Source organism: Panicum virgatum, chromosome 3N (assembly GCF_016808335.1).
Source record: "Panicum virgatum strain AP13 chromosome 3N, P.virgatum_v5, whole genome shotgun sequence".
Taxonomy (NCBI): domain Eukaryota; kingdom Viridiplantae; phylum Streptophyta; class Magnoliopsida; order Poales; family Poaceae; genus Panicum; species Panicum virgatum.
In genome coordinates, this window is record NC_053147.1 from 59509390 (window position 1) to 59524588 (window position 15199).

The 15199-nt window shown below is 43.1% G+C and overlaps 1 protein-coding gene across 1 annotated transcript; it reads left to right on the forward strand.

Moving 5' to 3' along the window:
• The first annotated feature begins 1893 nt into the window (after window positions 1–1893).
• Window positions 1894–3502, forward strand: LOC120667950. Its single transcript, XM_039947922.1, has 2 exons — window positions 1894–2205; window positions 3332–3502. Exons 1-2 carry the CDS (start codon window positions 1894–1896, stop codon window positions 3500–3502), a joined length of 483 nt encoding a protein of 160 aa, XP_039803856.1.
• The last annotated feature ends 11697 nt before the right edge of the window (window positions 3503–15199 follow it).

Genomic DNA, 15199 nt, shown 5'->3' on the forward strand with positions numbered 1-15199 from the left:
CATCGGCGTCAAGTCGGGTTAGGGTTTCAAACCCTAGCTGCGACGGCGCGAGGAGGAACAAAGTGGAGGAGAGGCGCCGGGAGGAGAAGGCGAGTGGCGCGGAGGAGGAGGGCAGGAGGCGAGTCGCGTGGAGGAGCGCAGGGACAGAGGAGGAGCGCAGCGGCGCCGGAGGAGGAGGAGAGGAGGGCGGCGGCGGAGGAGAAGAGAAGTGGATTTGAGTTGGTTCGGCGGAGTAAGAAGCGGTTTGATTTGGGCCAGAGACGCTGACGCGTGGGCCCGTGGCCAAGGCGCGCGCTGGGATTCCAAAATTTCGGCCGGCTGGCGCCTGCGGCCTGTGATGCTGACGCGTGGGCCCGAAATCATTTTTTTAAAACTAAAATTTGAACCTTCAAATGCCTAAGCTACTTTAGTTCAAAAATTCAACAAAAAATGTTTCTGGAAAGATAAAAACAGAGGTAACAATCTAAGATATGGATCACCCTTGGATCTGCTATGGTTTGTTCACAACTCAAAAAGAAAAACAACCCAAATTGAATGTTCCACTAGTTTTAGAGTTCAGAAAACAGCCCCTAAAAATTCGTTAAAATTTTCAAGAATTCATCATTTGACATCTAGTATTTGAATAAAATAACATAATTCATAGTTGTGTAATAAGAATGTAACTTACTTTACAATATGATGAATCTTGTATAAATTAATATGATACAATAATTTTAATAACATCTTAACTTGGTCTAAAAGTTCTACAAATTGATGTGGAAACATAATTTGGGTCCCTAAGCTTAACATAAAAAATTTCAAATGGATTCGATGAAGGAAGAATACGCAATGTGTACAAATGCCTACATCTTCCACATAGTTCCATACACTGTTACTCCACAATTGAAGTCTTCCACACTTTACCACATGTTCGAATTTGTATGCATGTCAAATTTGAACATAACCTTGTCCTCACCTTAATATTGCAAAATATGATGAAGTACAAGGTAATGGTAGTGTCAAACAAATGTGTTTTCTAATATCTATTTAGGTCAAACAAGGTCAGATATAGAAATAGAATCTGATAAATTGAATATATACTTGAAAGCATCATTAACGGAAGGAGGGTGATTTTAGAAAAATTCAAGAAAAAAAACCATCGAATTTGGATTCCGTATGACCGAGTAATACCAGTTACAAATTTTAATTGTAGATTAAAAGGACAAATGGCAACCGGGCTAATAGAACTGGGCCAATCGCGCACTGCAACCTGGCCCCGAGGCAACCGCGCGCTAGCACCTGGCCCGCAGCATAGAACTAAGTAAAAAAATAAAAAACTCAGTATAGTGCAACAAACAACGAAGTGGCGCAGTGGTAGTGCTTGAACCTCATGAACTGCTGGTCACGGGTTTGAATCCCCCCACTGACACTCTTTTTTGGAGGTTTTTTTGGGTGGACAAAACATCAAAAAATTGTGGCGCTGGCCAGATTCGAACCGCGCCCGACCTGATCCACACTGAAATGCCTTTCCACTACGCTATGCGAGTAAGTTCATTTAGTCAGCAGTTTCAGATTTATCTATACAAATAGTAATCATATTAATGCCCGTTACCTATGCTGCTGCGCCGGCGGGATTCGAACTGCGTCCGACCGGATCCACGCTGAAAAGGCTTTCCGTTACGTTATGCAAGTAAGTTCATGTAGTCTAGAGTTTAAATTTTATCTATACAAATGGTAACCATTTTGGTAACATGCATATTAGTGCCCGTTACCAATGCTCCAGGCCAGCCTGTATAACCCACACCGCGCAGCCTCTGGACCCCTCCGCCTCTTCCTCTTCCTCTTCGTCTCCCTCGATCCCTCCACCTCTTCCAATTCCTCTCCTCGTCGTCTCCCTCTTCGTCTCCTGTGGCGATGTCTTCTCGCAAGCGGCGTGCTTTGGTCGCCCTGCAACTCCGGGAGGACGGCCGTTGGATCCCAGGGAAGAAGCCAGGCGCGGCATACTCGAGCGCAGGGAAGAAGACGGCCGCAGGGACGGCTGCGGGCGTGGGGATAGCGGCCGCGGCTAGGACGGTGGCCGTGGGGAAGAAGGCCCGCGCGGGGAAGGCGCCCGCAGCTACGAAGGCGGCCGTGGGGACGAAGACCCGCGCGGGGAAAGCGGCCGCGGCTATGGCGGCTGCGGCGGGGACGGAGGCCGTGGGGAGGACGACCCGCGCGGGGAAGGAGGCCGCGGCTACGGCGGCCGCGGGGAGGACGACCCGCGCGGGGAAGGAGGCCGCGGCTACGGCGGCCGCGGGGAGGACGACCCGCGCGGGGAAGGAGCCGCGGTTTCTTCGACTCCTGCCCTAACCCCCAATGTGGAGTTGACCGAAGTGGAGCCGGCGCCTCTGGCGGGGGAGGGCCCTTCCAACACCTCTCATGTAATCCTTGCAACGAAATCTACAAGTTTTGTTACATGCAAATCATCAGAATCTATCCACATTTTAATCTATGAAAAAGAATAGAATAAATAGCCCATAAATTTCCTGGTAGTTTAGTTCAGTAGGTAGGCTTGATTTTTGGGTATGTTAATCTTAGTGTTGTTAGAAATACCTGGTAAAAATATGAACTCTATTTGAACTCGTTTACTTACTTAAATAGTAAAGATTCTTAAATCTACTAGTGAACTTCATATATTAATACTGGTATACCTAGTCATAGTTTAGCTCTGAAATATTTACTGGATGAACATGTTACTGAGATCTTGCTGATATATAAGTTAGAGAATTTTTAGGTCTTGTTTGCCATATATTCTGTTTAATGTTTGTTTGATGAACTTAATTCATGGTATTTAGTTTATGTGTATGGAAAAATCTAGATTTATTTCTGGACATTTGTTTTAGTCAAATAATCATGTCTGCAAAATTTGAGCAGGTGTTACTGAGTATTTCTATAGTTAAAATTCATGCTTGGTGTATCATGCTTAGATTTGTTATTTTTGTTCTGGATGCAATCTTTCATATCTGGTCTTCATGTTTGAACACATTATTAGTTAGAATGATTACCTTTTATGATAAAAATTTCGTATGCAGTACTGGTCATCTTGAATCTCAAAAAATATGCAAGTTCATATCTAGTTTAATGTATAAATCATTCATCTGGCAGAAGTAATGCTTGATAATTTTTTTGAAGCATGTTTAGACCATTTCTAAGCTCTGGTCAAATTTTGAGCTCCATAAACTTTGTAGAACTCCCTGTGGAATTTATTTTTGTTGCTAACATGTTAATTTTAATAGTACTGAGTATATCCTATCTAGATGTACATAGATGTACTAAGTGCTAGAAAACTATAACATTAGTTTTTATCTTGCAGGTACCTTTTAATCAGATGACCATCATGCAGTTGCACAACGCCTTAGCAGAATCACATGAGAGGGTGGTGGCACTTCAAGATGAGCTTGCTGGGGAGAGAGGAAGGAAGAAGGCCATTGAGCGTGCACTTAAAGCAGCGATCATGGATCAGAGAGGTGGCAGAAACATCTAGTCCACCAGGCCTATTTTCATTTTGGTAGACTGTCCAGTGGCCATGTCTGATTTTGGTAGACTGTGTAATGGCCATGTTCTAAGGCTAGAGGTGGACCAAGGCACACTGAACTTGTCCATGCCTGTGTGTGCCTCATATACTTTCTAATTGGCCATGTTCTAAGGCACACCGATTTTGTCCATTTCTGTGTGTGCCAATTAGTCAAGTGCTCCTGCTAATATATATGTACTTGTGAGGAACTAGAGGGTCTGTGTGTATATATATAGGTTATGTGATCTCTAAAAATGAGCTGTGTTCTGTGATCTGTGATTTGTGCTCTGTGATCTGTGTTCTGTTCTCTAATATATATATATATATATATATATATATATATATATATATATATACTGGGAATACAACAGACTGGCGAAATGTCATATCTGGTGAATTGTGTCATACGTAACGGGCACATTCGTAATGCCCGTTACCAATGACTAATTTGTAATGGTCAAATTGGTAATGCCCGTTACCAACTACACAGAATGCAACAGACTGAATGCAACAGACTGAATATTACCAAGTCAAGCATGTCTGAATATTACCAATCACCATGTCTGAATTAACCACATCATATATTACAAATGGATTCAAAAATCACCAATCCACATCATATATATTTTACAAATATATTCAAAAATCACCAATCCACATCATATATTACAAATGGATTCAAAAATCACCAATCTACCTCATATATTACAAATGGATTCAAAAATCACCAATCCACATAAAATGTCAACAAAAAGGCTCAATTTCCACAATACATACATCAAACTTGCTTTTTCCTTGCTTTATGTACTTTGATGGTTTCCTGATGGTCGTGTCGCAAGTATGGTGTTTTTTCATCTGCCGAAAGTCGGGGCATGTATGGCATGTCAAAGTAAGGAATTTCATCAAATTAGTTGTATTCCTCCTCCTCAACAACATTTTCAACCCCAACAATCCTTTTTTCCCCCGGCATAACCACATACTAGTTTTTCTTTGCAAGGTCGGGTACATAGAACACCTGCTGCACATCCTTGGCGAAGACAAACGGTTCATCTTTGTAACCGAAGACTCGTAGATCAACACTAACAAACCCATATTTGTCCTGGGTCACACCTTTCTTCCCAGGACCCATCGGCACCGAAACAGGGCTACCTTCAATCCAACATAGTCAAGCTCCCATATCTCCTCTATCTAACCATAATATGTGTCTGTCTCCTTGTTGTTGTCGACGGCATCAACATGCACACCACTATTTTGATAGATGCTCTTGGCATCCTGGGCCATGGTGTAGAAAGTGTATACATTGATATCATATGCTTGGTATGTTGTAATAGTGAATAATGGCCCCGCTGCTAGTTTTCTTATCTCATTATGGGTTATAGGAGTGCTGGCTTTCTGGACATAATCTCGAAACCAAGTGTTAAATCCTTGCATGTGCTTCTTTGCAACCCAAGCCTCATTTCGATTAGGATTACCTTCACGTAGGTGTCGCAAATGCTCGTTGACATACAGTGTAACTATGTTGGTCTGTTGTAGCACGATGAAATGAACCTTGTTGAAGGAATCTCGACTAGGAGTGATTGACTTTTTGCCCAAGGTCCCAACACCTGCAAGCCTACCTTCATGCCATGAATGAGGCACACCAATGGGGTTTTGGGGGTCCATATAACCCATGGCCCACTCCACTACTTCGATGGTACCATAGCCATGAACCATGGCTCCATCAGGAAAAGACCGGTTATGCACCAAAGATTTGAGGAAGCCATAGAACCTCTCATAAGGAAACATTTGATGATGGTAAGATGGGCCAAGGTAGAAGATCTCCTTCGCAAGATATGCTGTTAAATGGACCATGAGATCAAAAAATGTTGGTGGAAAAGTAGCCTCAAGCAAGCATAGGGTCTCAAAATGCCTTCTCTCTAACCTCAATAGTGCATCCATGTTAATCACCTTCTGTTCTATCGCATTGAAGAAAAAGCACAAGCTCATGACAGTCTCGCGAACCAATACTGTCTTGAACCTCTAAGCGCAACAGGCAGAAGAGCTGTCATCAACACATGGCAATCATGAGATTTCATCAAGTGGAAATTCATTTTCATGTCCTTCACCGACACTAGCCTCTTGAAGTTCGATGAGTAGCCTAAAGGTACTTTCAAACCATGCAAAAACTCGCAGAATTCTTTTCTCTCCGTCTTTGACAATGTGGTTGCATCTACAGGAAGGACTGTCCCCGTGTCTGTTTCGTCTGCATAGAGCTCCGGCCTAATGCCCATATCTTTCATACCCTCCCTTACATTTTCATGATCTTTTCCTTTGCCCCTCTATTGTAACAATATTCCACACATGATCTCACACACATTCTTCTTGATGTGCATGGTGTCAATGGAATGACACACATCCAACAGCTGCCAATACTCTAGCTCCCATAATATTGATTTCTTGTTCCACATCCCCTGCTCCTCTTCTTCTTCACCATCTCGCTTCTTTCTTTTGCCAAGGATAGCCTTCTTAGGTAATTCCTCAATAGTTTGATGTCTTTGACTTGCAAGTGGACCTCCATTCCAGACACATGCTGAGGCGCCATTCGATTCTCCTTTTCCCCATCAAACTGACAATCCATTTTCCGGTATGGATGTTTCTTATGGAGGAAACGACGGTGCCCCAAAAAGATGAATTTCTTCGACTTTCTCAACCACAATGAGTAGGTTTCATCTAAGCAGTGGGGGCAAGCTTCACCTTTCCTTTTACTCTGCCCGAAGAGGTTGCGATGAGCCGGGTTGTCGTTGATGGTGGTGAACAACATGGCATGCAATGTAGAGTCCTTATGCTCAAACTCTTCCCAAACATCCTTCACACCAGGCTTCCAAAGTGTCTGTAGGTCATCAACCAAGGGCCTCAAGTACACATCAATATGGTCACCAGGTTGCTTTGGCCCCAAGACGAAGATTTACAACAACAAGTATTTATGTTTCTTGCAGAGCCACGGTGGAAGGTTCAACACTGACAACACGACAGGCCAGGTGCTATGCGTTGAACTCTGATTACCGAATGGGTTCACCCCGTCTGTGCTCATAGCGAACCGAATGTTGCTACAATCTTCTTCAAACCAAGGAAAGTGGGCATCAATGTTACCCCACTGTGCTGCATCTGCTGGGTGCCTAAGCTTGCCATCCCCCATCTTGTTACGGCCTTCCTTATGCCAACGCAAGAGTTGGGCCTCCTTTCGTGTGGCAAACATGCGTTTCAAGCGGGGAATGAGTGAAAAATACCATGCCACCCTCACAGGACCCCCTCTGTTACCCTTCCTGCCTCTGATCTCCACGGCCTCATTCCTGTCCTCAGCATTATTATCTCCGCCATCTTTTGTCCTCTTGAAACAACCGAACCCACACTTAGGGCAATTGTCAAGGTCCTCATACTCTCCACGGAACAACACACAGCTGTTCTTACATGCATGTATTCTTTCCACCTCTAAACCCAAAGGACAAATTATCTTCTTAGCCTCATAGATAGACCCGGCCACTTGGTTTCCCTCTGGTAGCATGTCTTTTAGCAGATCCAATAGTTGTTTGAAACTTTTGTCGGTCCAACCATGACTTGCCTTAAGCTGCAGAAGTTTGAGATCACCAGAAAGCTGAGAGTACTTGTGACAACCAGGGTACAGGGGTTTCTTTGAATCTTCGATGAACTGCTTCAGCCTCGATAATTCTAAAGATATGTACACGCCCTGAAACTCAACATCTCTCAACATTTGATCAACATTGTTCACATGAGGCAGCAAATCATCATAGTTGAAACCCGTAACTTCTTGGCCAGTCATTTCCTCAGGCTGCATCACGCCCGGTGGGAATGCTTCATCTTCCTCAAAGTCATAATTGCCGCATTCTTCTTCCCCTATAATAATGACAAATCAAGGGATATAATCCATTATGCTCTACCCTGTAACAATGTGAAATCAATGAGTCAAGTCAATAGTTACTCATTTCACCTTCATTACGGACTTCAGCATGGTGTCGCGCTATATCTTCATTAAGGCATCCATCTTTGTCTTCATTAAGGCCTTCCTCACCATGCTTGTTCCAACACATGTAATTTTTTTGAATCCACGTGTGATCAAATGATGGAAAATGTTGTCCTGTTGTCCAAACTTCTTCTGGTTCAAACAGTCAACACAGGGGCAATGCATTGAAGGCACACCCCGATTTCTCATGTCCGCCTCTGCTTGAGCAAGGAAATCATTAACCCCACTTAGGAAGGTCTCCCAAACTCGGGGCTATCTGTACATCCAAGTCCGATCAACCGCCATCTACAAGTTCAAAAAATAAACTATTTTGAAAGAAATAATATATCTTCATTGAATTATCAACAAGTATATTGCACACAAGATGTTTTGTTCATTTCATATTGGTCAAATTTGTACTATGAAACAAAGTGTTACAAAGGCTTCAGCAAAAACTTGAAAACATGGATCAACATGAGTATTTTTGTTGTATTTGATAAATATTTATTCTACTAGAGGTTTGCCAACTACTTAGGAGGATTAGGAGGCTCAAATTACATACCCTCTCAATGTGCTACTGTAGGAGCGGCGGGGAGGGTACACGGTGGCATGACGGAGGTGGAGCCAAGTGCTGCCGGTGGAGCCAAGTGGAGTAGAGGCGCCGGCGGGGTCGCCGGTGGAGCCAAGTGGAGCAGAGGCGCCGGCGGGGTCGCCTGTAGAGCCAAGTGGAGCCAACTCGCAGTAGAGGCGGCCCGAGGTTGCAGCAGAGGCGCCGGCGGCGGTCGCAGAGCAGAGCAGCGGCGGTCGACGGTCCGGGCGAGCAGAGGCACCGCCGGCGGTCGCAGAACAAAGCAGAGACACTGGCGGGCGCATCAGAGCAGCGCGACGGTCACTGGTGGTGGTGGAGCCGGAGTGCGACCAGTCGCAGCAGAGGCACCGCCGGCGGGCGCAGCGGCGGCAGTCTCAGCTACCGGCGCCGGGTGGACGACGCCGGCGATCGAGAGGCTACAGTGCTAGAATGATGCCGCACGTCAATCATTGCTACAGTGTTCCACGTTAATCATTGCTAGACAATTTGTAACGGCATTGAGCAACATACGTAACAGGTCCTCCCCCACGTTACGAAAATAAGACAATGGTAACGGCCATAGCAGACCGTTACTCATGTCTGTGCCATTCGTAACGGTGACTAAACCAACCATTACGGATTTTGGTATTTTTAGTAACGGACTTTAAGCAACCGTTACTTATAATGACCCCATTCGTAACGGTTGCGTGCAGGAACCGTTACGGCCCAAAATCCAGTAACGCGCCTTAGTGACGCCCGTTACTATTGTGGATTATTAGTAACGGGCGTTGTGGTGGCGTTGTCGAGCTGGGGCCTTCCAGGATTATTGGTAACGCACGTTGTTTGAGGTCCGTTATAGTTTTACTTCTCTGTAACGGGCTTCTAGCGCCCGTTACTAATGCCGTGTTACCTATTTGTGGTTTTCACGTAGTGATCCTGAATGTGCTCCATAGACAATCCATATCACGACTGTCGTCTGTCGATCTTGACTTGTAGCTTAACAGTTGCACGCGGAATGGAGACCTCAGAGTTTAACCATCCAGTGGTGATATGGTTCAGTGGGCAATGACATGCTTCTGCTATATGGGACTAATCCTTGAACTTGTAGTGTATTGTTCTTGATAATGTATGTGTGACTGGAGTTTTTTTTTCTCTTGTATGTATTGTTGGTGTTCATGTACTCTCCCCTCCCTCTTTTGTACTCTCCTGACCTTCCAAGGTCGATCATATACTTGGTGCCGAGCACCCTCCATTACTAGCTTGCTGGAATCTGCAGTAAATATTATTCAGATGGGGATTCTCATCTCCCCGGTGAGTACCTCAAAAAAAAAAACTTGCTAATTTAGTTTGGTCTTGTTGAGCAAGGCATATCACATAGAAAAAGATTATATCCCTATTTTGAGTTTATTCTGATAAAATTATCTATATTTTTTTTACGATGCGAGACGACAAAACTATTATAAAAGTGATTTATTATCATCACACACCGTACCTCCATATTTTTACTATATAATTAATTAATAAGGACCGCTAAGACAGACCTGTCCATCTTGTTAAATTTGTCTTGCGCTAATTCCAAAATGAAAGCTTAACATAATATATAATAAGTATGTGGGTTTTAATCATATGGGAATTAAAAAGCACACGCCAAAAAAAAAAATCATGTGGCCTACAACTCTGAAATGCACGTCGGCGGTGTGTTTACCAAACACATGAAGAAATGGTTTTCTCTTTGTTATTTTTACAAATAGAAATAGGTAACCAATTTCCAAATTATGGAAAAAATCACGCTATAACGGTGTGAATTCTGCGGGGCCTTTCAGCTCTAATCAGATAAATGCATAATGTACTGCCAATAGGACTGCTTTTATAGTAGTGCATGCTATGACAACAATATTGTGGGAGCCCCTTCCATTATTCCCATGACGTGACTTAAAAACGACAATAATTAGCTACATTATTCAATTTCATTGTTGGAGCCGCGACATGAATGAATACGTCCCTATAAATGGAGAACCAAAGAACCATTGCCAAAGCCCAAAGGATCAGAGGTTCAAGTTTTTGAACTTCTTGAGATGCGGCAAGCTGGCAATGAATCACCTATACAAAATTGTGGCAAAGAGAGATTCGGTGCTAGGCTGCTCAGAATGATATATGTTGCTTTCATAGGACTGGGAGGTGTTTGGGAATCCAAGCACCAGCGATAAGAGGCCTTGATGGTCCCAGGCGGTGTTGGTTTCCTCCAGGAGTCTCACTACGTGAACTGCCATATATATCATAGGTGGAAAGGCGGCCCAGCACCATCGCAGCGCAGAAGAACGTCGTTACGCTGGCAACCCCAGATTGAGGAAAAATATTAATCCAACTCTTTGTTTCAATTTCTCAATGCATCAGCTGAAATTAGTCCTTGTGATGGAGGTTGCTGTAGCATTATCTCGAAGGAACTAAAGATCAGTGATGTACAACTCAGAGCCTGAGCACTAGTCCTGCTGCTCGACTATACAACATGGTTTTCATTTTGTTTTTACTTTGACATGTTTTGTTCCACAGAAGGACATGAAAAGTATCATGAATTCCAAGCCGTGAATCCCATTTATTACTCAGTGTTGCTCAAGAAAGAACCAGGAGGGTGTGCTAGTTCAGGAATTTATGAACACTCAATAAACTAGCGTTGCAACCAGGCCGTCAATTTTTGGCCACGATCGAGTAATAATAATATTATGTTATGGTTTTCCCGGCACTTGTATTGATCACACTGCTACAGTAAATGTTTCCACAGATTCTCTGGCCCATTTCTAAACACAGGCAAAAGCCTGTCTCAAAAAAAAACACAGGAAAAAGCCCAGAAAGCCATCTTAAGACGATTGCCTATGGAAATAACCATTTGTAAATGCAAAAGGTTGCAGGGAATGTCCAAGCCGTCTATACAAATTATTTTGTAGTAGTGTCATGCACCTACATGCATGTTTTTTAGATTTTTCCACTCTTGAACTCATCTACATTGCAGTTGATGCTGGCCCAGCTATATATATGCTCCACCTTCGAAACGAGTATCTATGCTCCAGCTTCGAAACGAGAGAGAGGGATGCATAAGAAAACCACGCAGAATATTTGTTTGCTTTCATAGCTAGGGGTGGGAGGTCTCGAGAATCAAAGGAGCACTGATGTCTCAAGCAAAACCTCAAGATCCAAATGCCGCTGTTGAGAACCCTATTGAGCATATCAATTAAGGCACATTCACTGTATGGAACAGGTAGCATGTCCTCAAAATGGTGCACAGTGCAAGTTTGGTGTAGTTTTTCATCGGTGAAACATGCTCAATAGGGTTTTGGCCTTCAGGCCGGCCCCTCCACCAACATCGGCGGCACCACCATGGCGTTGCACTCGAGTTTCATCGTCGGGACTCGGGCGGCTCGTCGGGGCGCTCCGTCCTTCTACAAAGCTGGCAACCCCTCCACGGCTGCATCAGCGACATCGACGCCGCCAGCATCACCGGCCACGCCAACCGATGCCTCTGCGTCCACGGCTCCCTCGCCCGCTCGTCTTCTTGGCCACATGGCGGCCACCGACCGCCGATTCGGCATCCGCCGCGGCACATGGAGCCCAGCGGCGCTGGGGCTCTCCTCCGGCCACTGAAGCGCCGGCCATGGCTGGCGGCCGGTCTACGACTACGACCGGCGCATGGGGCGGGCGCGGACTGGAGCAAAGGGAGAAGAAGAGGAGGCGGCGGTACAGCACATGCCGCGCACGGCACAGCAGTGGCGCACGGAGGCGCTCGACGCCGGCGGAGCGCCGGCAGCGACGCGGCGCGCCCAAGGAGGCGGTGGCGGCGGTTCCTGGGGTGGGGGGTTCGGGTCCCCAACCCTAACCGCCCTACTCCCTTTTCATCGGGCCGAGCCAAGCCGGCCGCAGCCGAGCCGGGCCGCCAGCAGGCCGACCACCCGCAGGTGGGCCGAGCCGAGCCGAACGGGCCCTTTGCAGGCCGCCAACAGCAGGCCGAGCCGAGCCGCCAAGCCCATCCTGTCCTCAATTCCTCTGCAATTTCACAATAAGGCCCCAGAACTTTATTTATTTATGTTTTTAGCATATTCAGTTCTTTATATTTATGTTTAAGGCCTTAGATTGTTCTGTTTTAGTCCTTTGACTATTTTGAATTTGCATAATTGTTGTAAATATCTATCAAGACCATCTGGTTCGCATTCTAAGTATCATTGTAATATAGATATTACGATTACCACAGTAATTGTATATATGTGATCTGCAGACTACACATTCGTTACGCAAATATTATTTGAACAATCTTTTTCATGTGCTATTTATTTTATTTGACTTTCTATCAACTTAGCACACAATTTACATTCTACATTATGTAGAAATATGCAAAATTCAAATTAAGGTATATAAATCACGTTTTGGAAAAACACAAGGTAATGGAGTCCTAAGCATCGGCTACGATAAATTCTTTAAGAATTTATTTGCCCTGAGACCATGCTTTTAGGCAGCAAATTATTTGCCATTACTAAAGGTCTACATCTTATGATGATTACCTATAATGTGTATATCCAAATTATTCAATACAAATTCAATTTGTATATATTAAAACTACCAAGTAAATTATTCCCGCAGGAATATTATAAAATAGTTGCACTATTTAATCTATATACCATAAGTTTTGATTCAAGCATCGTCTTGATTTCATTATTTTGCATAAATTTACACACACATAAATTTTAATTTACCACAATAAAATAATCCTATACATGATATTTCATGTAGGAATATGTCACCTATTGTCAATAAAGATTTCGCTGAACTTGCCGCAGATGGTAGTAACTATCTAACTTGGGCTATGGACATAAAAATCATGCTAACAGCAAAAGGTTTTCTCAATTCAATTGAGGAGCCAAATCCACAAGCCCCTGTTTTAAATGAAGCAAAATATGCTACATTACATTTCTTGAGACATCATCTTCATCCAGATCTCAAGAACGAATATATAATGGAGGAGAATCCTAGAGCACTTTGGGTTGCACTCAAAGAACGCTATGATCAACAAAAGACAATTATTTTGCCTGAAGCTAGACGTGAATGGTCTCTCCTTCGCCTTATGGATTTCAAATCTGTTGCAGAATATAACTCTGCCGTTCACAAGATTTGTTCCAAGCTTTGTTTTTGTGATCAACCAATTGATGATGCCGAAAAGATTGAAAAGACTTTGTCCACATTTCTCCCATCCAATAGGATATTGCAGCAGCAATACCGCCACCACAAGTATACTAAATACTCTGACTTGATATATGATTTACTTCAGCAGAAAAACATGATGAGCTCTTAACAAAGAATCATCAATTGCACCCCGTCGGGGCATCACCTTTGCCTGAAGTTCACTACAATAGTCAGAACAATAAAAAGAAGTTTGGTGGCAAGAAATTCAAAAAGAATTTCAAGGGGAAGTGGAACAAAAATAAGCATCATTTCTAGAAAAATAAGGATTCTCACAAAGGCAAGGGCACTTTCAAGAAGAATTTCCGTCATGACAACTCTCAAGTTTGTCAAAGGTGTGGTTGTCACAACCATATCTCTAAGAAGTGCCACACAGCTAAGCATTTAGTTGAACTCTACCAGAAATCTTTTGGCAAACAAGTTCATGGGGACAAGTATGAAGCGCACTTCACTACTCAACGGACTGACGCCAGTTGCTCCAAGGACACTCCTTTGGAAACCATTGATGAGAAGATATGCTCATTGAATTTCAATCCAACGACATATTCGGAGACACCAACTAGTCTCAATCACCCCCATAGACTTGATCATTAAGCCATATTCTTGTAAATATTATGTTGTGTTGTAAAATATTTGTTTTCATAAATATTGTAAGACATACAATATAGTATTATAAATATATAATACTTACTCAATAATATATATACATATATATTATATAATTATTTGAGTTTATCTTAATATATTTGACTAAATCATTATAGATTATCTACGGGAACAATCCAAATGGAGGAAGAACTTTGTTTAGTGGATAGTGCTACCACTAATACAATACTTAGGGAAATTAAATATTTCCAAACTCTAACTAAGAGTAAAGGAAAAGTCATGACAATCGCAGGCCGAGATGCCGTGGTTGTTAGTTCAGGACGAGCCATAATAATTCTCCCTATGGGTACACAATTAGTAATCGAGGATGCACTCCTGTATCCCGATTCAACTCATACCCTATTGAGTTACAAAGATATCCGTCGTAATGGTTTTCATATCGAAACACATAACGACAACAAAGGTGAATATCTATTCATCACAAAAAATGACGAATATAACAAGCAATTGCTTGAGAAAATTCCTTCACTATCAACTGGATTGTATTTCACATATATCAAACCCGTACAACATGTTGCATATAAGATAATTTTTGAAAATCTTGATATATTCAAGACTTGGCATGATCGCCTAGGACATCCCGGAATTGGGATGATGCGAAAAATTATTAGCAATTCACTTGGTCATCATATGAATACTTCAAAATTTTCTAAACCTTCAGATTTTGTATGCATCGCATGTGCTACCGGGAAATTAATCTTGAGACCCTCTTATCTTAAGATCAAGGCTGAACCGCTAACATTTCTTGAACGCATTCAAGGAGATATTTGTGGTCCTATTCATCCATTAACTGGGCCATGTAGGTACTTCATGGTACTTATCGATGCATCAACAAGATGGTCCCATATATGTTTGTTATCCACAAGAAATCATGCTTTTGCAAGATTCATTGCTCAAATTATCAAATTAAGAGCACATTATCCGGATAATCCAATAAAATCCATCAGAATGGATAATGCCGCTGAGTTTTCCTCAAAAGCCTTCAATGACTATTGTATGGCTCTAGGCATAAATGTGGAACATTCAGTACCAAACATACATACACAAAATGGATTAGCCGAATCTCTTATAAAGAGAATAAAATTAATTGCTAGACCATTATTACAGAATTGCAAATTACCAACATCTTGTTGGGGTCATGCGGTCTTACACGCCGCTGATTTGATTCAAATTAGACCTACTGCATACAATACGGTTTCTCCGTTGCAGTTAG